The sequence below is a fragment of the Camelus ferus genome, chromosome 31 (assembly GCF_009834535.1).
Source record: "Camelus ferus isolate YT-003-E chromosome 31, BCGSAC_Cfer_1.0, whole genome shotgun sequence".
In the NCBI taxonomy this organism is placed as follows: domain Eukaryota; kingdom Metazoa; phylum Chordata; class Mammalia; order Artiodactyla; family Camelidae; genus Camelus; species Camelus ferus.
Genome location: NC_045726.1, coordinates 9,561,438 through 9,584,977, shown reverse-complemented (window position 1 = coordinate 9,584,977; position 23,540 = coordinate 9,561,438). Strand labels below are relative to the sequence as shown.

The 23,540-nt window shown below is 42.0% G+C and overlaps 1 protein-coding gene across 3 annotated transcripts in view; it reads right to left on the bottom strand.

Annotated features, from left to right (window-relative positions):
* INTS9 (integrator complex subunit 9) overlaps positions 1 to 23,540 on the bottom strand; it is an 84,915-nt gene that overhangs the window by 4,720 nt on the left and 56,655 nt on the right. For all 3 annotated transcript variants that reach the window (XM_032470948.1, XM_006181225.3, XM_032470949.1), the window contains 6 exons: positions 16,050 to 16,161; positions 13,497 to 13,677; positions 9,794 to 9,854; positions 7,118 to 7,289; positions 5,671 to 5,795; positions 3,630 to 3,797 (listed from right to left, as the gene is read on the bottom strand). In XM_032470948.1, coding sequence (XP_032326839.1) covers positions 3,630 to 3,797; positions 5,671 to 5,795; positions 7,118 to 7,289; positions 9,794 to 9,854; positions 13,497 to 13,677; positions 16,050 to 16,161 — 819 coding nt within the window. The remainder of the gene's footprint in view (positions 1 to 3,629; positions 3,798 to 5,670; positions 5,796 to 7,117; positions 7,290 to 9,793; positions 9,855 to 13,496; positions 13,678 to 16,049; positions 16,162 to 23,540) is intronic.

Below are 23,540 nucleotides of genomic sequence, written 5' to 3'. Positions count from 1 at the left end.
AAGTATGAAAATTACAAAAGAAAAAACCTCATTGATGAAGGCAAACATATAGTAAAGGTAGCAGATCAATCACTTTTAAAGCTAGTAGGAAGGTTAAAAGACACAAAAAAGCAAAATCCTCTGTATCTGCAATAAGTAGCTAAGGGATGCACAAAAGAGATGTAAAATATGAAGTAAAAACCATTAAATGTGGGGGAGGGCAGTAAAACTGCAGGGCTGTTAGAATGCACTGGAATTTAAGAGATCATTCACTTAAAATAATCACATCTGTAGGTTTTTATATATAAATCTCATGGTAACTACAAACCATGAATCTATAATACAAACAAAAAGATAAAGGAATACCAATGTAACACTAAAGATAATCACAAGGGAAGAGAGCAAAAGAACAGAACATAAAAGAACTACAAAACAGAAAATAATAAAATGGCAGTAAGGACATACCTATCAATAATTATTTTAAACGTAAATGGACTAAATTTGCCAATCAAAAGACAGGGTACTGAGTAGACTGGAAAACAAGACCCATCTATATGCTGCCTGTAAGAGACTCATTTCAGAAACAGGACACACACAGACTGAAGGTAAAGGGTTGGAAAAAGATGTTTCATGCAAATGGAAATGAAAAGCAATCTGGAGTAGCTATATACATATCAGACAAAATAGAGTTTAAGACAAAGACTGTAATAAAAGGCAAAGAAGGGCATTACATAGTGATAAACAGGTCAATCCAGCAAGAAGATATAATATAAATGTATACGCACCTAACACAGAAGCTCCAAAATCTATTAAAGCAAACATTAATGGACTTAAAGGGAGAAACTGAAAGCAATATAATAAAGTGAGAGACTTTAGCACCCCATTTACATCAACGAACAGATCATCCAGACAGAAAATCAATAAGGAAATACTGGCCTTAAAATGACAATTTAGACCAAGTGGACTTAAGAGATACATAATATTCCATCCCAAAGCAGGAGAGCACACGTTCAGGTGCATATGGAACAGTCTGTAGAATAAATCACATGCTCAGCCACAAAACAAGTGTTGGTAGATTTAAGAAGACTGAAATCATATCAAGCATCTTTTCCAACAACAATGCTATGAAACTAGAAATCAACTATATGAAACTTCAAAAATTACAAACATGTGGAGGCTAAACAATATGCTATTGAGTAACCAATAGATCACTGAAGAAATCAAAGAAGAAATTGAAAAATACCTTGAGACAAATGAAAATGTAAACACAATGACCCAAAACCTATGCAGTGTAGAAAGGCAGTTCTAAGAGATGTTTATAGTGATACAAGCCTACCTCAGGAAACAAGAAAAATCTCAGATAAACAAGCTAATCTTACCCCTAAAAGAACTTAGAAAAAGAATAAAAAACAGAAAGCAAAGTTCAGATCAGAGCAGAAAGAGACAAATAAATAAGATCAATAAAACTAAGAGCTGGTTATTTGAAAAGGAAAGTGAAATTCATAAACCTTTAGTGAGACTCATCAAGGAGAGAGGGGCCAAATAAAGCCAGCAATGAGAGAGAAGTTAAAAGCAACACCACAGAAATACAAAGGACTGTAAGAGATTACTATCAACAATTACATGTTAGTATGATGGACAACCTATAAGAAATGTATAAATTCCTAGAAACATACACTCTCCCAAGACTAAATCAGGCAGAAATAGAAAATACAAACAGACCAATTACCAGATAACTTCATGTCTGAATTCTACCAAAAATTTAAAGAGTTAACACCTATCCTTCTCAGACTATTCCAGAATATTGAGGAGGGAGGAATACTTCTAAACTCATTCTACAAGGCTAGCATCACCCTGAAACACAAACCAGGCAAAGCATTAAAAAAGAAAATTATAGGCCAATATCACTGATGAAAACAGATGCAGAAATTCTCAACAGATTATCAGCAAACCAAATTCAAAAGGATCATACATCACGATCAAGTGGGATTTATCCCAGGGATGGAAGGATAAGGATAGTTCAAAAATCCCAAAATAGTCAATGTGATAGATACACCACATTAACAGAAGAATAAAACTAACATGATCATCTTAATACACACCAAAAAAGCTTTTGACAAAACTCAACATGGATTCATGATAAAAGCTCTTAACAAAGTGGGGATAGCGGGGACATAGTAAAGGCCATATATGACAAGCCCACAGATAACATCATACTCAACAGTGAAAAGCGGCAAGCATGTCCTCTAGGATAAGGGACAATATGAGGGTGCTCACCCTCAACACTTTTATTCAACACAATATGGGAAGTCCTAGCCACAGCAATCAGGTAAGTGAAAGAAATAAAAGGAATTCAAACTGGAAAAGAAGAAGTAAAACTATTGCTGTTTGCAGATGACATGATACTATATAGAGAAAATCTTAAAGACACAACCAGAAACTGTTAGAAGTAATAAATGAATTCAGTAAAGTTTAGGCTACAAAATTAATATGCAGAAATCTGCTGCATTTCTATCCACTACCAACAAACTATCGGAAAGAGAATTAAGAAAACAGTCTCATTTACGACTGCATCAAAAAGAATAAAACACCTAGGAATAATTCCAACCGAGGAGGGAAAAGACCTGTACTTGGAAAACTCTAAGACACTGGTGAACAAAACCGAAAACACAAATAAATGGAAAGATCTACTGTGCTCACAGATGGAAAGAATGAATATTATTAAAATAATCACACTTCCCAAGGCAAAGTGTAGATTCAGTGCACTTTCCATCCCACCCGCCCATTGATGGCACCTGGTCGAGCTCCGCCCCCAGCCTCTGTCAGGGTCACGGGAGTGGGCAACATTCAGGGGATCAGACTTCAAGTCCGAGATCTGGATACTCTCCTGAGCTCCAGGGGAATCTGGGGACTCTGCTTCTGATAGTAAATTTTCCTCCCTCTTTTTCCTGTTTGTTCAAAACGTGTTCAAGCGTCTGGAGAGGCAAGAGGAAGCCAGAGCGGCCTCCTTCAGAGCCCTGCACACTGTCACCGCGGGCGCCGGGCCACGGGCCTCCTCTCACCCTCCCTCGCGCCCAGCGTACCTCAACTGTCCGGCACGCGCGACATACTTTTTAACTTTTTCCCTATTAAAACATGCTCAGATTTCATATAACTAAAAAGATTTAGACTTCACTGGAATAAAACCTTTATGTTACACTAAAATGAGTGCAAATAATGAAGTTTACATTCCTTACTTTTTAGTTACTCTTATCTCCTTCATCTGTCTCTGGCTGTGGTGAAACTTGCCCCTCACTCATCCCGGAGGCCCAGGAAGGAGGAGCACGCCCACAGCCCGAAGGCGGTCAGGCCAGAGTGGGCCCCCGCATTTCCGTTCTCGGGGCTCTGCCTGCGCGCTGGCCTCCGGGACCCCCCGCCCCACCTTCAGGCCAGCGGCGCTCGGCGGGCCTGATGCTAACGGCTGTCACTCATTGCCTGACAAATGAGCAGCTCTGGAAACCCCACCTCTCTTCCCAGTTACCTGCTTAAGGGTCTATGTGCTTTGGTTCATCCCCGTGTGACACAAACTCCGCAGAACGCCGCCCACCTGGACGGTCTCCCAGAGACGCGGGCGGAACCCCGGGGGTGGCCCCGCAGCGCGGGGCGCTCACCTCCGGCATGATCTCGATCTTCTCGTAGCGACGCCGGAAGGGCAACGCCAGGACCTCGGCGCGCCGGTAGGACATGGCAGGCGGCTGGCAGTCAATCATCAGGTCCACCCTGTGGGACTGCGCTGGGGGCGGCTGCGTGTACTGCTCGGGACAGACCACGTGGAGCGGCTGGGGACCGGCGGGGAGAAACAGGCCGTGAGGCAGAGCGCCAGGCCCAGCCCGATATTTCTCCCTGCCTGAACTCTCATCCTCCCAGCGAGCAAAGTCGGGGGGAACAAGGATAAACATTCCAGGGAAAACCTGACCTGCCAGCCATGTGGATGAGCGAGGGGTTTACTGCCTGGGTTTGCACGTGTTTTTATTTTTTCATTATATTTAAGTCTCTTGGATGGTGGCCTCCTCAAACTGGTCTCTGAGCCCCTTGAGGGCAATCTTCTTGTCACTCACTGTCACTGACTGGTACTGCTACTGGCTGACTAGGAAGAGCTGTGCCTTTCTGTGCTAGCTGGGCTTTCTGGGGTGCGCGTTTCTCCTGGTGTCTGCAGGTCCACTGGTGTTAGGCAGTGGGCAAGGGTCAGGCCATAGCCTCAACTGTGTATGACACAGAGTCAGGGACAGGTTTCTCTTCTTTTTTCTTCTTCTTTTTCTCTTTTTTTTTTTTTAAACAAAATATCTCTATTTATTATCTTGCGAGAAAAAGAATTAGTAAGCCAATGTTTACTTTGGACAGATACCACCCAACTGCAAACCGACCCTGGCACCCAGAGAGTCACTGTATTGTCACTGCTTTTACTTAAGAGACTGGACCAGGACTCAAGTTCCCCGAAGAACGAGGCTTCCAACAGGCCTGACAGGTTGCATTTCCAACAGTGCCTGCTCTTTAGGACTGTCCCCTCTCCTCCTCCTCAGACTGCCTTCTGCTCTCCTTCCTGACCCGTCAGCATCTTGTAATTCTGTCTCAAAGCCAGTTGACTCCACAGCCATCGCCTGAGGACTCTCCCCAGGCTGTCCTCGCCCTGGCTCGGGGACTGCGTGTGAAGTTACTCAGGAATGAAAACAACAAACTCTTCACTGTCCCTTCCAGCCTACTGATGGGCACACAGTGGGCAGTAAATCAATCATGTAAACCAAGCCGGTGAACTGCTCTGTGTCTAGAGAAAGCCCGTGTGCTGGTGGTCACCACCCGCTCCCTCTGCGCTCCTGAGGCCTCCAGCTTTCTGTTTCTTGTTACCCCTTCCTTAGACTTTCATGTCAGTGCCTCTCCTCCTGAGGTCAAAGGTTCTGTAAAGAGGAGGAAAGCGAACTCCTGACCCAGGCCAGGAAGCGAAGGGAGCTAAGCACGCCTCGCTGACAGACCAGGTGCCAGGGCCCCTCAGGGCCCCTCAGCGCCCACGTGAGGTCCCGGGACATCAGAAACCTTCCTCTCGCCTGTTCTGAGCTGTCTTCCTCACCGTCAACCCCACCCCTCCAACCGCCCACCGGGGACCACTGGGTGCTAAGTGGCCTGGGGCGGTCAGCTCTTCTCCCCCATTCTCCCTCCTCATCTCTGGAGCAGATCCTCCTCCTTTCACCCAGACTGCTCCCTCCCTTTCTCTAGGGCAGGACACGCAAAATAAAAAAACAAAAGCACTAGCAAAAACCGAACTGAAACAAACCACTGACAGAAAGCGTCCCTACACGGCTTGTGGGCCTAGCCCACGTGTACCACAAGGGCTCAGTCCGTGTTTCATTTCAGCTGTCTTTCAGCATGATGAGTATGTTTCTATAATGATTTCTTGGGGGGGTAGGGGACACTTTGCTTTTAACTGGACACAAATGGTCCTCATAAATGATAGGCTGTTCACGCTTTCTTTTCCTGCCACCTCTGATTTCTAGAGCAGAAATGTCTTTCACGGGGTGCAGCTACTAGTCTGGAGTCTGGAGGACAGGGGTCCCAGCACCCTGCAGACCCTCAAGGGGGGAGGAAGACAAGAGGGGCAGCGAGACCTCCCCCACCACTGCAGGACCCCCAGGGTGCCACCAACAGAGTTTCCTTCTTTACCTGCACTTCTTTGAGCAGCTTTGACACCTGGATGAAATTCAGTCGTGTATCAATGGGGCAATAGATGCACTTCATGGCCAAGGGCTGGTAGGGAGCCAGCGCTTCCAGGTATGAGAAGTCAGGTTCTAAGGAGAGAGCAAGAGAGAAAATGTAAATGCAGACGACAGAGGAGTGGACAAGTGGAGCAGGGACGGGATGGGGTGAGCCAGGAAAGGCCAGATTCCTTATCAGAGAGAGAGAGCAGTGACTTACGACTAAGGAGAGGGGAGGCTAGACTGGGTGCGGTGGGGTGGATGTGGAACTGCAGGGATGGGTGTGGGCTCTAGGTTTTCAACACAGATGGAGGGATGGATAAGACAAGTAAGTAAAGGGGGAGAAAGGAAAGCTTCTCTCTACAACCAAATGCCAACAAATAAATGTTAAGAAAATGATGAAATGGAAGGAAAAAACACCATTTGGCAATCATTACAGCAATAATTTACTCAGACGAGCATCGTCAATAGATGCTAGAAGAAGTCAGACAAACATCTGGGGAAGACCAAGACAAGTACCCAGTCCCAGCGTCCCCGCAAGATACTGATCCAACACAGAAGCGGTAACTTGGCAGTGGAGAGCCCTGGACAGCCACGCGGCCCAGGCGCTCAGATAACCCCGGCTCGCAGACAAATCACAGGCTGCCTGCTTGACAGGGTGCCCCCGGGAGGGAAAAACGGACTGTGACCCCAAGTCGACAAGGTGCTTGTGCTGAGACAGTGCTGCTCCGTCAGCAAAGCCAGCGCAGTGTGCCAGGAAGCACCCCTGCCGGATGGGCCAGCGTGTCCTCCCCCGACCCGCTTCCTGCGGTGGCCTGGCAGGGGCTGCCCACCTCGGGCCAAAAGCACTGGCCCAGTCCTGGGCGCAGAACAGATCTTAGTTCCCAACAGTCTGTGTCCTGTGAGGACACCACTTCCTACAGCCCCCAGGCTTCCTCTCACCCCCCCTCCCCCGCCCAGGCTTCCTCACCCCCCAGGCTTCCTCTCCCCCCAGGCTTCCTCTCCCCCAGGCTTCCCCTCATCCCCTTAGGCTTCCTCGCCACCCCCCCCCCCCCCGCTTCCTCCCCCCTCCCCCATCACAGGAACTCACCTGGTGAACTCAGGATAACTGATAGAAATTCCAGAGTTTTAAATGACTACCCCTCCAGGGGATCCCGTTTCCCCAAGAAGAACCCTCCCCCCCACAAATGAGGCCAGCACAGGCTGCCTGGGGGGATAACTGGACTTTTTGCTTTGTTCTTACCTTCTCCCTTCTGCTTTCTTTACCCTTGGGTATTTACAACAGAATAGTGTTCATATTTACGCCTCACTGTCAAATTCTTTCCCGGGGGTCTCTAGCTGGTAGGTACATCCTACCAGGCACTCAGGGGTGGTCCCAGGGGAAAGGGCAGGGTTTTGTTTGTTGGCTCACTTACCTGTGAATATGACGGTGTTGAGACTTGACTTTCCCCAGAGCTCCATGAAGTGGACCACGTCCCCGAACCGGAGGGAAGGGTGTCCGGTGAAGACCACACACGGCTGCCTGAAGTCATTGCTGAAGTCTCCATGGATGCTGGGATAGTGCTTCAGCTTGTTGGTCTGAATGAGCTAGAATACGTATAAAAAGCACGTGAAGAGATGTTAGCCAGCCCAGGAAGGAAGAACTACAGCATGGGAAAGTGAGCAGAACAAAACAAAAAACACAAGACAACTGCATTAAAATTAGCCAGAGATCCAAAATTTTCACCTACAATGTGACTTTCTCAAAAGATGGGATCTTTGGGTCAAAATACCATACTTAACGGAAACTTTTATTCAGGTTGTTATGGCCTGACTCTAACCCTTCCTTGATAGTTTCTTCACTCCCAGCCCCATGCCCAGAAGTCCCCGTATCAGTTACTGTTGGAAGTACAAGTAACCTTCCCCAACTGTGTGCATGGACGGGATAAGAACGGTCAGGATGGAGCAGTCACCGCACTCCCACCTTCCTTCCAAGTTATACACAAATAAAACTGACAGTCTTCATCACCTGTCTGGCCAGAATCATTACTTGCCCCGGTTAAATGGGTGAGCGGCTGACTTAAAGGACCATAGGACTAGTTCTGCTGTATCCACAGATGTCAAGGAGATAAACAGGATGCTAAGAATGGCAGCAGGTCTCTGCATATATCTTAAGTCACTTTTTAGGCAAACTAAGATAAATTCATCTTTTTTTTTTTGCCAATTGGATCTACTTTTCCAGCTGATTTAATACTTTTGACCATCCAGAACTACCATTGTGCTGATTTAAGGTCCAAACTGTACAGGCAATGAAGCTGCAGGGTGGGAATTCTGCAGAGCAATTGATTATCAGCACTAAAGGCAGAACTGTATTTTCCCATGGGCACTGACCACACAGTACTGACTACCAAATCCATCACGCCCTAATATTGAGAAGTGCATTTCCGGAAGGCTGACTGCAGTCATGGTCTTTCCATGTTCCTGACTGTAAATGGGACAAAGGTCATCGTGACAGACATGTGGGTAAGACGGTGGGAACACCTTTAGAGAACCAGTTTTAAAGAAAGGTGAACTGTTATTAGGGGAGTGTAAAACAGACTTTCAGTGGCAAAGCCCACTGTAAAGTATGTTTTGCTACACTTAATTTTCTGACATTATTACATTTCCAGCCTGAATTTCACTGTAGTAACGACAGAGCTTGCAAAACCCTTGGCTGCTGTAAGAGAGTTATGAGGACTGCAAATAACTGCCTCAAATCCTTCCAAGTGACGTTCTGCTTCAGGAAAGACCTGTCCTTTGGAGGAGGAAAAGAGTGGTCAAATTTAAAATAATGAGCAGTACATCTGTTGCAATTTACTTGAGCCAAATAGTTAATTGTATAAGAAATAAGTCAACTAAATCCCTATACTTAAGCACCTGCACAGACATCTCTAACTTGATGAAATTTTTACAAACTGAAAACGTCCATGTTCCCATAGATAGATTAAGGAACAGCGTTACCACCTCCTCAGAAATCCCCCTTTGTCCCCTTCCAGGTACCACTGCCCCCACTGCTACCTCCAGGACACCCACTATCCTGGCTTCTAATATCACAGATTAGTTCTGTGTGTGTTTGAATTTTTATACAAATAAAGTCATGCCATATCTACTCTTTTGTATCTGGCTTCATTCACTTATTACGTTATGTTTGTGAAATTGATCTACATTGCTGCATATAACTGGAGTTCCTTCATTCTCTTTGATGTAGTGTATGGCACTGTGTGAATACACCACAAAACCCATCCGAGCGTTGATGGGCATTTGGGAACATGTCAGCACTAATACCAAGAGGGCCATGAAGGCTTCTGTGCATCTCTCTTGGGGACACACCTGCATTTATTTCTGTTCCGTATAGATTTCAGGAATGAAACTGCTGAGGCACAGAGGATGTCACAGTCCTATGCTCGGCTTTAGCAGATACTGTCAGTTATCTCAAAGTGCTTATACCAATGTAAACATCCTTTTAAAAAAAAATAACAAAAAACTGGGAGCAGCTCTACTGTCCAGTAGCAAGGGAACAGTTAAGTGCATTACAGTATGTTCATGTGATACACCATGGAATATTAGGCAGTAGAAAAATAAATGAGGCACACAGAAAAATGCCCATGATACCCTGTTTGGTGAAAGAACCAGTGGAAAAAAATAGTCATATAAAAACACTCACTGGTTCTGAGGAAGGGGGAATTTTTCTATTTTCTAAACTGAATTGTTATCTTTATCATTAAAAACTTACATCAGTGATAGACATAACTAACTGAAAGGAGAAAGTAAGTAAAAGACTACGTAAATCTGGTATGCAAAAAGGTCAGCAGACACTGGAATAAAATTCCTCGCTTGGTCAATAAAACAGAGGTAGGCTACTAACAGAATGATATACTGGTCATATAATGTTATAATAAGAAGAGAAAGTGATGAATCTTGAGTGAGAGTACTTCGCTGCCATCTTACAAGGGAAACCAAGTGCTGTATCAGTTTACCTTGGGATTTTTAAAATTTAATGACCTGCTATCTCTACCCACATCCATTTATCTACATTTATTTCTTACACTGATCCAGTAACTGCATTTTCTTACCTCTGCATGAGGAAAAGGCGGTTCTGGGAGATATACCTTAGTCTGTTTGTTGTGACAAAGCCTTTTTAAAAGAGGAAAAACACCAGCATGTTAGGTCAGGGCGCATGGTGGCATCTGTTGCCACCTAGTGGTAGCAGAGCAAATTCTGAATACTGAAGCTTATTGATAATTTTCCTGCCAATGAATATCATTGTGAATAAAAGCCAGTATTTGCGGAGTATTCAGGACATAAGTCTCTTGTGAGCATTTATTTATTTGTTTGTTTGTTTGTTTGTTTTGTTTTTAATTTTTTTTTAATTTGGGGGGGTAATTAGGTTTATTTATTTTAATGGAGGTACTGGGGATTGAACCCTTGACCTCATGCATGCCAGGCATGCACTCAGCCATTGAGCTATACCCTCCCTCCGTGAGCATATTTTTAACCTCTGAAATTCCTCAATGTATTTTTTCTTAAAAAAAATAAGCTTCCTATTTTGGAGTAATTTTAGATTTACAGAAAAGTTGCAAAGACAGTACAGAGTTCTCGTGTACCTTTCACCTGATATCCCCTAAGTTAACACCTTGCATAACCCCGATATGTCTGTTAAACTAAGAAGTTAACATTAATACATTACAATTAACTAACCTCTAGACTTTACTCAGGTTTCATGTTTCCACTAATGCTCTTTTCTGTTCCATGATCCAATCCAAGAAACCATACTGCATTTAGCTGTGATGAATTTTGAGGAGAATGTGATATGCTTATTTTCAGAGACATGGCTTTCTGTTTTATACGTGCACTGTTTCATTAATAGCAGAACTGGGAACTCAAACTGGAGAGGAACTAATCTCTCCAGTAACTCCATCTCAATCTACAGACACTGAATGTTCTAGGTAGTCTATGTTTCCCCCTAGTCAGATATGACATTTAAAATATGGAGATTTCTGGATAAAGCAGATGTGGCAAAATGTTAACAACTGTTAAATCAAGGTATGTGGGTGTTCTGTAGGTTTGCCGTTTCTAAAAGTTTAAAAGGAAAAAATATATGTAGTAAAGTATATTTGTTAGAGCCTGCTTCTAAGAATTCTACCAAAATATAATTAAAGCATTTCCACAATTCTAATGGACATTACTTTTGGTGGAATAATTCGGGACTCCAGAGCTTGGATTTTTTCTGAACTTCATTAATACAATCTATCATCTAATTCTTCCTATCCTCAGTTTACTTTAACTTGATTTCAAAAACATCACTTTATACCCTTTTTGGAAGAAGATGTAAATATAGAAATAAGATACATTTGAAGGGTTACTTATTATTAACATCTAAACAGACATCAGTACTGTCTTTATTTCAAACTCAGGAAGAGAGACAAATGAAAGAGCTTAGTTTAAAAGTTTGATTTAGACTGTTGCAAAGGGTCATATGCTATGTCAATTAGCACCAATACATAAGACTATAAAACTAAAATACTTTGTCAAAGAAACCAAAGCGCTAAATGCAATGTGGTACCTGGACTGGATCCTGGAACAGGAACCAGGCATAAGTGGGAAAACTGGTGCAACCTGAATAAAGACTGAAGTTCAGTTAATAATCCTGTGCTTATGTTAATTTCTTGGTTTTGGTGCAGGACACGCGGCTGGGTAAGGTCTTAACATCGGGAGAAATGGAGTGGAAGGTATATGGGAGTTCTCTGTACTCTCTTGGCAACTTTTCTGTACCGAAAATTACTTTTCCAAAGTAAGAACAAAATCAAAGACAAAATTGAAAAAAGTATCAAAATGGGAAAAAATGCCTGCAGAAACATAACAAAATGTTAATATCTTTAATATATAGAGAGAGTTCAAATAAATTTCTACAACACCTCTAATACGTAAATGGGCAAAAAAGGAACAATTTACAGAAGACGTAAACATTCTTCTGGAAAGTAATTCAGATTTGTATAATGAACATTAAAACATATTTATACATTTTTGTTCCAGTAATCTTATTTTTAGTAACTTACCTAAAGCAAAAGATGTAGTCATATATACATAGAATGGTATTAATTGAAAATTTATTACTAAAAGGAAAAAAATTGGGAAAAGTCTGTCCACCCCATAAGACAATAGCTAAGTAAATTATACTATATATAAATGATGACAAATCATGTAATAATGCAGTCGAGCAAAAATTATGGTCTCAAAGATTTCATAATGGTCTAATCTAATAAAATTAAAAAATTTAAAAGCAGGATTCACAATTAAATATTCAGCCACGATCCCTATATAGAAAGAAGAAATAAATCAGAATCTAACATTGATATTTATTTGTGGATCATGGGATCATGGTTCTTTTTTTTTTTTTTTTACTGTTCTCTGTAACTGTGTCTTTTTCTATAGTAAACATGGATTACACACATAAGAAAAACTAACACATATCAAAAAACAGAAACACAAAAACAACCTACTCTTATTTTAGTAGTCCTGAATTCCACCCAATCAGACATTTCTGCCAATAAGAAAAGTCTGTAATGGGTGAAGGACAGACATGAAGGGCACACGTCTGGCTAGGATGCCATCCACAGGGGCCCACAGGGCTGGCCCGGGAGTTTGTATTTTTCAATATTTTTACGGAGGATCTAGATGAAGAAATTCCGCACACGCTGATTAAATGTGCAAGTGATACTTAGGATGAACTACTAGTTATTCAAGATTACCTTCCTATGTTGGGGGAGAAAAGACTAAGCAAAGGATGAAATTCAGTGGGTACCAATAAAAGTGACTTTTTATTGTTAGTCACTAACTAGGCAAAGAACAACAGAAAGTCCTATGGACAAACACGAGTCACAGGCACACAGGATGGAGAAGCCTGTCTGAATCTAAAAACAGAAAAAAGGACCTTGACAGCAATTAAAATTGGAAGAAAAAGAGCTATTTAAAAAAGGGGAGGCAGAGCATAATGTTGAGGTATGTTGTACAAATGATGTACGTTGTACAGAAAGATGTACAAATTCCTTCTAAATGAGCAGCTTAGTGGACTATCGCGTGCCTCGGGCTACCTCACTGCTGATTAAGGGCGCCCTGTATCTGGGTCACAGCCCCATTCTAGGGCGCTATTAACTATTAGGCCCACTGTAAAAGTTATGTTGCTCTGTTTCCTCCCACTCTACCCTTTTGTTGGCCAGGTGAGTTAGAGTCAAACACACATCTAAATAATCCTGAAAAGATTCACCCACTTCATATTGTTCACTAATTTGCCCATCCTAGGATTTGATCAATTTCCTGCTGTAATTAAACTTAATTTTGCCAAATATTCTACTACTGATGGGAAAAAAATAAGCCAGTTTTTCCTATCAGACATGGTATTATAAATTTTAGACAACATGAGCTTGGCCTTTAAGCTGTTTTTAGCCTTTAGAACATAACTTCACTTTCCAACAGGCCAAGGGTAGCAGGCAGGAAGGTAAGTGTACCACAGTTTCGTTACTGATTTGGAAAGTGCTGGCTATGTTAAGTTATTTGCCCTCCCTCCTCGATAACAATTCTTCTCAACTCTGGCAACAGAACAGAGGTGGCTTTCATTAAGATAATCTTCATATTACACACACAGAAAAACAACAAAATGAAGGTTTCCGAGGAATGTGAGAAAAAACAGGATTATTTCTATTTTTTAAAATTAAAATTAAAAAACACTTTTCTATTCTTACTGCTTGAAAGTACTGAATCACAGGAAGAGAGACATACCACTCGGCAAAAATCTGGGAAAACTCGAGTGAACTGTTAGCCACTGGGGAGATGAAATAGAAGGGGATGCTGGAGAGGCCGGCGGAGTCAATGTACTGGTACAGGCATTCCAGGAGGTCATAGATCACTCCGGAGGGGTAGCAGGGAACCAAGACGTTTCCTCCGTTCCGGACTGTCAGTGCTAGAAAGGTCGAAGCCAGAGGGGGAAGAAATTAGTATCAAAAGAACAGCTTTATGCAGGTGAAATGGACTCTAAATATCTGCATTTCTTTCATTCTCCTACTTCTGTAAATCACTTCACATGTATAACGATTTACTTCTTTTCTAGAAGAGCACCAGAGTGGGAGCACCCAGAGGCTGGCTGAAAATCAGCTGAGTTTTTAGTCAATGTCGGGGTCCCCAGGAACAAGGTGTGCAATCAAGGGCTTCGGTCTTAAAGGTTACCCATGGCAGACGAGCTTCAGGACAGACCCGCCAAGCTCCTTGTCTTTTTAGCTCCTGCTCAAAACTTTGCTGGATTTCTCCATGTTCGGTCTCTGACCACTGCTGAATGACCTATAAGGAAATAGGCCAAGTTTTTCCGTTTGACTCATTTTAGTGGCCTTTTCTTTCACTAATGTTTTACTTATAAGAAAATGCTTTATACTTTAAATACTTGAAATAAGTTATCAAATGAGGAACTGCAACTTATGGGTAAAATCATATTCAAAGTTACAGCTGGCTAAAAAAAGTCAAAGATCTCTTAACTTCGTGTTTTGTTTAGTTTCCAACATAAATTGAAACGAGCAGCTCTTGGGAACGAAACTTGAAGTCTCCGATGCCTTACATCCTCCTCTGTCCCCAGCTCGGACACACAGGTTCTCCCAGGTGCTGCACCTGGAGCAATGGCCAACCTGCTATTACTACAGCACTGTAGTATCCACGGAAACAGACAAGGTCAGAGGTCAGGGCTCAAGAGGCCGGTTCCAGTCCTGCCCTGTCACAGGCTACAGGACCCTAGGTAAGCCACTACACCCTGCTGGGCCTGTTTCCTCACCACTTACGAGAGGAGTGAACTAGATTAGTGGCTGGCAAGCTTTATTTTGCACAAAAATTGCCAGAACATGTTGAAAATGCAATTTTTTTTACTGAGTCTCTCCTCTCCCCAGAGTCTGACTTACTAGGTCTGTGGTAGGGACTCTAAATTTGTGTTTTTAATAAGTAGCCTCTCTGATCTTAAGGCAGGTGGTTAGTGGACTTGACTTTAAGAAACAGCGGATTAGATGTAAGTTTCCTTTAAGACCTGAAGTTCTTTGAGTCTATGATTCTAGATTATAAACAAACAAACATACAAGGCAACGATTCTATTTGAGACTAGTTCAATAATTTTTCCAAGGTAAGAATCAATTACCTTTGGCTTAAAATTAGCAAAGAACAAAAAAGACTATGATTATTGCCATGGGCAAGTGAAATTTCAAAGGATAGTGCCTTTCATGTAAACATAAGATGAGAACCACTTCCCTCCCCCAGAGCTGAGGGGCCTGAGCTCATCAACTCCTCTTTGGTAACTACTATGGATCGAACATTTGTGTCCCTTAAAATTCACATGTGGAAGCCCTGACCTCCAATGTGATGGCATTAGGAGGGGAGCTTTTGGGCCCTAACTAAGTGCAGATAGGCCATTCAGGTGGAGCCCTCATGATGGGATTAGTGCCCTTATAGGAAGAAGAGGCCCCAGAGCAGTTTTTCTCTGACAGGTGAAGACACGGCAGGAAGGCTGCTGTCTGCAAGCTGGGAAGAGGGCCCTCACCAGAACCCGACCACGCTGGCAACCTGATCTCAGACTTCCTAGCCTCCAGAACTATGGGAAATAAATGTTGTTGAAAATCACTCAGTCTGTGGTATTTTGTTACAACAGCCTGGGCTGAGACAGTAAGCGATGTTCACATTCCTAAAAGAAATGCAGCATTTCTCGATTTCACTGACAATTTATATCCAAAGAAACATACATTTCTTCCAGGTAGAACGCATCCCACAAGTCTCTCAATTTAATCTTTCTCCAAAAGAAGGAAAAATAACACCAACCAAATATTGGTAAGGGGAAAAATATACCAGTTCAGTGTATCACTATTGTGAATTCAAAGTATTAATAGTCTTTTCTGTGCTATTATTTGCAAAGCAAAGATGCAATTCTTCCTTTCTTTAACTCTGCTTACCCTATAAGCAGCCCTGGCCCACCCCCAAATTCCACCAAGTAAGAAGAATGTTCTACATAAATCAAGTGGGAGAGTGTTGAGTACTTGTATAAAGTGCCTAAAATTCAGATTTACTGCTATAACAACCATTCCTACTGCATCTTCAGATTTTAGTTGCTTAAGAATTGCTTTTTTTCTTTTGACAACAGTAGGCTTTTGAAGGATAAGCAGAAAGGGTAGGAGTAAACAGGGAAAAAGGCTTTAAAAGGGGGCATCACAGGATGAGAATGTGAAGGAAAGGGACAAAAAACATGATAGAAGGTATCAAAAAAGATTTTAAAGCATTTCATCCCATTTAAGCTTTGTGTGGGATACATACCCAGGTTGCTACAGAACTCTCCCACCATGCCGTCTGGGTTTGCGGTGGGAATCTGAGTAAGGCCAGTCAGAATGAGAACATCACTGTTTTTGAGGGAAGCTTGGTCCATGGGCTGAAAAACCACAGAGAACTATGCTTAGTAATTTAGAAGAAAAAAAAAAGTTATCTACAAGTGGTGAAGGAAAAGGAGATTACAGGCATTGCTTTTTCTATGTCCAGCTCATGATCAAGTCATCTTATTTCCTCTAACGAAAAGTATATCACTGAATGGTGGTTGCCCAAAGGGGATCAGGATGGATGTGAGGAGGCACAAAGGAACTTAATGGGGTGATAAAAAAAGTTCTATGTCTCGTCTAGTACGGTGATGACACGATATGAAAACTGACAGAATTGTACATCCAAGATTTTTGGGTTTCACTATATATAAATTTTACCTCAATGAAAAATAAGCATATAATCGAGACAAGCAAGATGGTGGAGTAGAAGGACGCTTGTAGCTCACCCTCTCCCACAAATACACAAAAACTCACATCTACGGACCTACTCAGCCAACCAGATCACCTGCCGAACTCCGACAGAACATCACCCTCTTCGAAAGACAAAGATGCCAAAAATCTGGTAGGAGAAAAGGGAAAAACAGAGAAGAAAAAGCAAAACAGTGCAGGACCGGTCCTGCGGGGAGGGAGCAGCAAAGGAGGACTGGCGCTCGTTCGCTGGGTCTCCCCCTCCCCAGTGGAGAGGCCAGCGGGAGAGAGGGGGAGCCTCCGAGGCTCAGATCTGCCCTGAGCAGCCCTTGACCGACAGAACTGAGTTAAATGGCCACAAAGGGTCCCCGCGACACCCAGCCCGAGACGCGAGCCAGCAGCTGGGGCCAGGCCGGGCCACCCGAGCTGGGCAGAAGATGGGGGCAGCTGCACTGAGGTGGCCCCGGGGGACTGCAGGGGGCCGCGCGCCATGGTCGGGAGGGGATACGGAGCAGAGCAACCTTGGTCCCCCATAAACTGTGAAAAAAGCAAAGCAACCGGCTGGTGTGCCCTGGGGGGAGAGGCGCTGTAGCCTTTGTCTCCTCAGACCGGCGCCGCCATTACTGGCGCTTCTCACGAGAAGAGAGGCGGGTGCAGCCACAGCCGCCACCTCCTCCTGTGCGCAGCGCCCCAGCTGGGGCGGGCCAAGTCCTGAACCTGCACCTGGGGCTCCGCAACCTCCTAGGCAGGACTGAGACTTGTTTACAGCCCCAGGCAGATAGGATCTTTCTGCCCTGGCACCTCAGAGAACTCGTGCGGCCAAGACAAACAAGGAGCTGAGTTTCGGCAGGGAGCTGGGGCAGGGCGGTTCTGGTGTCCTCCCCAAGCCTGCCTTCAGAGCGCCCACCCGAGGCCGAGCGGGCAGCTGCACAGAGCAGCGGAGCGACCTGCGCCGGGAGAGGGCGGGCAGCCACCCTACTTCCTGCAGGAACACAGCACCTGACCACGGTGCTGGGAGGGGCACGATCTGCCCACCTGCCTCCCCTAAAAGTGCAGCATCAGACTGCGGCATCAGGAGGGGGAGTGACCCGCCCGCCCACTGGGTAAGAGCTCAGCTCCTGATCCAGTGTTAGGACGGGGCGCGATCTGATAGCCAACAGCCACTGGGAGCAGCACAGATAAGGGCGCCAACAGAGGGCCTCTGGAAACAGCAAGCTGAGTTCACGGAACAGGGCGAAGACACAAAGACCTCTTGATAAAATGATTAAGACCACACTGTCTCCCAGAGAACTGGATAACTGATACTCCTTAAGCCACAGTGCCAGAGAGATATGAGCAATATGAAGAAGCAGAGGAACCATTCCCAATTAAAAGATCAAGAGAAATACCCTGAAAGCACGATCAAGGAAATAGACGTTGATGACCTACAAGATCAAGATTTCAAAAAAGGACTGATCAAAGTACTGAAGGAACTAAAAGAAATAGTGTTTAGAGATATAAAATATGTCAAAAATGAAACAGAAGCTATAAAGAAGAACCAAGTAGAATTAGTAAACTCATTTGCTGAGATGAGAGCTGACCTAAAGGCTGTACAGAGCAGGCTAGATAATGCAGAGGAACAAATAAGTGACCTAGAAGACAGGACAACAGAAAGCACCCAATCAGAACAGCTGAGAGAAAAACAAATAAAAAACAATGAAAACAATATAAGGGACCCATGGGATAATATAAAGTGTGCCAATCTACGCATAATAGGGGTTCCAGAAGGGGAAGAAAGAACAAAGGGGACTGAAAAGGTATTTGAAGAAACCATGACTGAAAACTTCCCAAACCTAAAGAAAGAATCAGATATCCAAGTACAGGAGGCTCAGAGGGTCCTAAAAAGGAAGAACCCAAACAGACCCACACCAAGACACATCATAATCAAGATGGCCAGAGTCAAGGATAAAGAAAGGATCCTAAAGGCAGCAAGAGAAAAACAAAGAGTGAGTTACAAGGGAACCCCCATAAGGCTCTCAGCTGATTTCTCTACACAAACACGACAGGCCAGAAGGGAGTGGCAAGATATATTCCAAGTCCTGAATGAAAGAAAGATGCAGCCAAGGATACTCTATCCAGCAAGGCTATCCTTTAGGATAGAAGGAGAGATAAAGAACTTCACAGACAAGCAAAAACTTAGAGTTTAGCAACACTAAACCCATGCTAAAAGAAATAATGACAGGTCTACTCTAAATAGAAAAGAAGCAGGATGCTACAAAAATGAGAAACTTATAACTGGAAAGGAGATAACTGTCATGAATTACAAAAAGAATAAACACAAAATTGTAAAAGAAGACATCTAAATCATTAAGAGTTGGAGAGGGAAGCAAGGAAAGCCACTGTGGAAAACAGTATGGAGATTCCTCGAAAGACTAGAAGTAGACTTACCATGTGACCCAGGAATCTCGCTCCTGGGCATATATCCAGAAGGAACCCTACTTCAGAATGAAACCTGCACCCCAATGTTCATAGCAGCACTATTTACAATAGCCAAGACATGGAAGCAGCCTAGATGTCCATCAACAGATAACTGAATAAAGAAGATGTGGTATATATATACTGATGGAATACTATTCAGCCACAAAAACTGACAACATAAAGCCATTTACAGCAACATGGATGTTCCTAGAGAATGTCATTCAAAGTGAAGTAAGCCAGAAAGAGAAAGAAAAATACCGTTAAGAGATCGCTTATATGAGGAATCTTAAAAACAAACAAACAAAACATAAATACAAAACAGAAACAGACTCACAGACATAGAATACAAACCTGTGGTTGCCAAGGGGGCGGGGGGTGGGAAGGGACAGACTGGGGTTTTAAAATGCAGAATAGATAAACAAGATTATACTGTACAGCACAGGGAAATATATACAGGATCTTGTGGTAGCTCATAGCGAAAAAAAATGTGACAATGAATATATACATGTTCATGTATGACTGAAAAATTGTGCTCTACACTAGAATTTGACACAACATTGTAAAATAACTATTACTCAATTAAAAAATGCCCTTTGGATGCATCGTCCTTTAGCATTTTATACATACATGGGTACAAGGGCCTCATTTTTAAAAAAAAATTATGTGATTGTGGTTATATAAGCTGCTTTATAATCTGAAAAACACTTAACATGGATACAGAAAAAATAGAGTTGTGCCAATTCCACTGAGTAGCTTCTAATTCCTATTTGCACCAATAGATAACCACGCACGTAAGAGCTTTTCCTCTGCTCAGGCAGAACTGACCTATCTGCACTTCTCCAACAAATACACAGACGTTCACTGTTAGGAAGGGGGAGGTCAAGTACAGTGGTTTATAGTAGCAGATGCATGATGAGCCTGGGAATGTTCACTGTGTACACATCAAACAGAGGGCAATCGGGATGGTGACAAAGGAGACCAGCTCTGTTGGGTAGCATATTTAGCTTAAAATGACAATTTTATAAGGACCATATTAGAACAAGCCACTAATGACTCACAGGGCTGATGGGGGGAATTCAGAGAGCTAGGGACCTCCTGAAATGGTACCTAGAATTCTGTGTGCTAGTAGACATCTTTCCACAGATTTAATTAGGTTGTCATTTGGGGGCATGACTACCAAAAGATTAATTAAGAACTACTGATTTAAACCAAGACATAGTGGGGAACAAACTCTAGCCCTGAAAACATCATCTCTGAACCTCAGCCATTACCACTGTCCTCTGAAAAGTAAATGCTCATAATAGAAACAAAGGCAGTATTACATATAATATGACTATGACCAGGTTGGACATTATGAGATTCTTCATGATCAAGTCAGACTAGATGTTCGTAGTTTTAGCCCTGTAACTTGGAGACATTTCTTGTGGATTCCCAGGGCAACTGTAAAAGAGTAGACTTAAAAGGCTTTTAGTGACACTGTCCAAACCAAACTGACACCACCACCATCTCCATTTCACCACTCAAGGGCAAATGTATATTATCACTGGTGTTGCACCTCTTAGCAACACCATAGCAGCACTTTTTACATTAGCCAAGACATAGAAACAACCTAAATGTCCCTTGACAGATGACTGGATAAAGAAGTTGTGATATATTTATACAATGGAATACTACTCAGCCATAAAAAATGATAAAAATAATGCCATTTGCAGCTACATGGATGGCCCTGGAGAATATCATTTTAAGTGAAGTAAGCCAGAAAAAGAAAGAAAAATACCTTATGATATCATGCATATGTGGAATCTAAAAAAAGAGACAAATGAACTTATATATAAACAGAAACAGACTCACACACATAGAATATAGACTTGTGGTTGCCAGTGGGGAGCTGGGTGGGAAGGGATAAACTGGGAGTTTGAGATTTGCAGACACTGACTGGTATATATAAAATAGATAAACAAGTTTATACCGTATAGCACAGGGAAATATATTCAATATCTCATAGTAGCTCACTGTGGAAAAGAATATGAAAATGAATACATGTACATTCATTTATGACTGAAGAATTGTGCTGTACACCAGAAATTGATGCAACATTGTAAACTGACTAAACCTCAATTAAAAAAAAAACAACAAAGTAAGACTGTCAATGAATCAGTACACTCTTATTAAAATGCAAAAAAAAAAAAAAAAAAAAAAAACCCAGAACCCTGAAATTTAAGTATGACTTGACAAAAGTCTTGTCTAACCCTAAGCTTAACCATACCGAATGGACTAGAAACAAAGAGAAGTATACTATAAAAAAGCCTTTGGTTATTTAAATCTGGAACATTAAGAAGGAAATTATGATATACTTAGATACAAATGACAAAGAACTTCGTACAAAAATTTAACAGTTAAATGATATTCAGAGAAACTGACAGCTTTAAATACACTTATTGGAAAGCAATGAAAGATTGAAGCAAATGAGCTTAGTATTAAAAGAAAAGCAGCAGAGTAAACCCAAGGAAAGAAATAATAAAGGGCAGAATAGAGAGTAGAAAGACAACAGAAACCACTGAAAGCAAAAACTTTTTCTTTGAAGAAAATCAATAATGCAGGCAAACCTCTGGCAAGTCTGACCAAGGGAGAAAAAAAGACGTAATTAAAAAAATTTAGAATGAAAAGAGAATTATAAAAAAAAAACCTAAATAAATAATTAAATAAATAAATAGTACACATAAAATTCCATGTGTATGATTTCAAAAACCTAGGCAAAATTGACAAATTTCTGCCAACATTGGCACAACGTTGACCAAGAAAATACAGTTCAATAACTATGAAAAAAATTAAAATGGTAATTCCAGGCTTAAACAATTTTATTTGACTTTCAAGAAAAGATAATCCCTATCTTATAAATTGCTGGCATTAGAAAAAGATGGAAAGGTGACCAAATCATCTTATGAGACTAATGCACCTTGATTCCAAACAAATGTATGGGCCCATTTTTCACTTATGGATACAGATTATAAACTTCAATAAAATAGTGACCAAATGATTCCAGGGAGGTATTTTTAAAAGAATAAATTGTGATCAATAAGATTTATCCCAAGAATGCAAGGATGGTTAAATGTGAGAAAAGCTAACATTACAGTTCACTACTTAAATGGTCTAAAGGAAAGAAATCACATGATTATCTCACAGACTCAGAAAAAGTATTTGAAAAAGTACAATATCTACATCTGATTTTAAAAAGCCAGAAAATTAGGAAGAGCAGAGAAATTCCTTAACTTGATAAATAAAAACATATAGTAAGCATCATATTTAATGAAGAGACTACAAAAGCATTCCCTTTAAAATCTGATATAGGATAATGATGCCACCACCATCACTTCTGCTTAACCCAGGACTGGAGAGCATAGTTATAAGACAGGGAAAAGAAATAAAAGATAAAAGGATTGGAAGAGAAATAACAAAACTGCTACTTCTTTGCAGATATTATCATCAATAGCTAAACACTAGAACATGAGACTTCAACATGGTTGCTGAATCAGACCAATTAAAGAAATTAATACTGAGACCTTGTGCTCAGTAAAGGCTAGTTCTCTTCCTTTTCTGTTCGGGATGCTGTACTTTTTTTGGCCTCAGTTCTCCTCTAATTCTCCATTCTTATTCAAGACCATTTTTCTTCCTTCCACTGTTTGCCACAGCTCGGTCTTTAGTCCACAGCCCTTTATTTATATATTTAAAAAAACCCTGATGACTCTCCAATTTGTCTCCAGGCTTGCCTTCACATCCAAGTTCCAGCTCTGTACTTCCATCTGTCCAACGTTCTGTCAAATTCCTATTCATCATACCCACTACCTGCTTCTGAAACTAACGACCCCCCTGCCCACTCCTCATTGTCAACTGGATTAGTGTCATTATCACCATTCTCAGTGTTGCCCAGGCATGAAATCTGTGACTTGTATTTTTCCCTTCCCTGAAGACAGTGGGCATTCAATAAATGTTTGTTAAAGATCTGCCAGTGTTTTCTTTAACTTATCTTCCCATTCTCACTATTTCAGGCTTAATCCATAGCCTCATTCCCATGTTTATTAGATCAGTACAGCGGCCTGCTACATTCTTCCTAGCTTGTAAGGGTTCCATTATTCAAGTAGACCAGTGGTTGGCCCTTTTCTGTAGAGTCTAACGTTAAAATCTAACTGCCATGGTAGTGTATAAGCAGTTGCAAATAACCCTTAGACATATGGGTGTGGCTGTATTCCAATAAGACATTATTTCCACAAACAGGTGGGGGGCCAAATTCGGTCCAAGGGCCACAGTTTGCTGACCTCTGAAGTAGACTACCAAGGTTCTTCAAACCAAACCTTTTCTTATCCCTGCTAATGCAATATAGAATCCAATTACCCAGGTAAAAGAAAACCTAATTTATTTTCTTTTTTATATACCATAGTGGTTGCCAGCTAGAAATTAAAATTAATTACTTAGGTATGTTGCTCATTACTTTCAAGACCTTATTTTCCCTTTAAATTTACAGACCTTGTAAGAATAATTTACTGGAAATTACATCAATAATACTGTAAAGGCT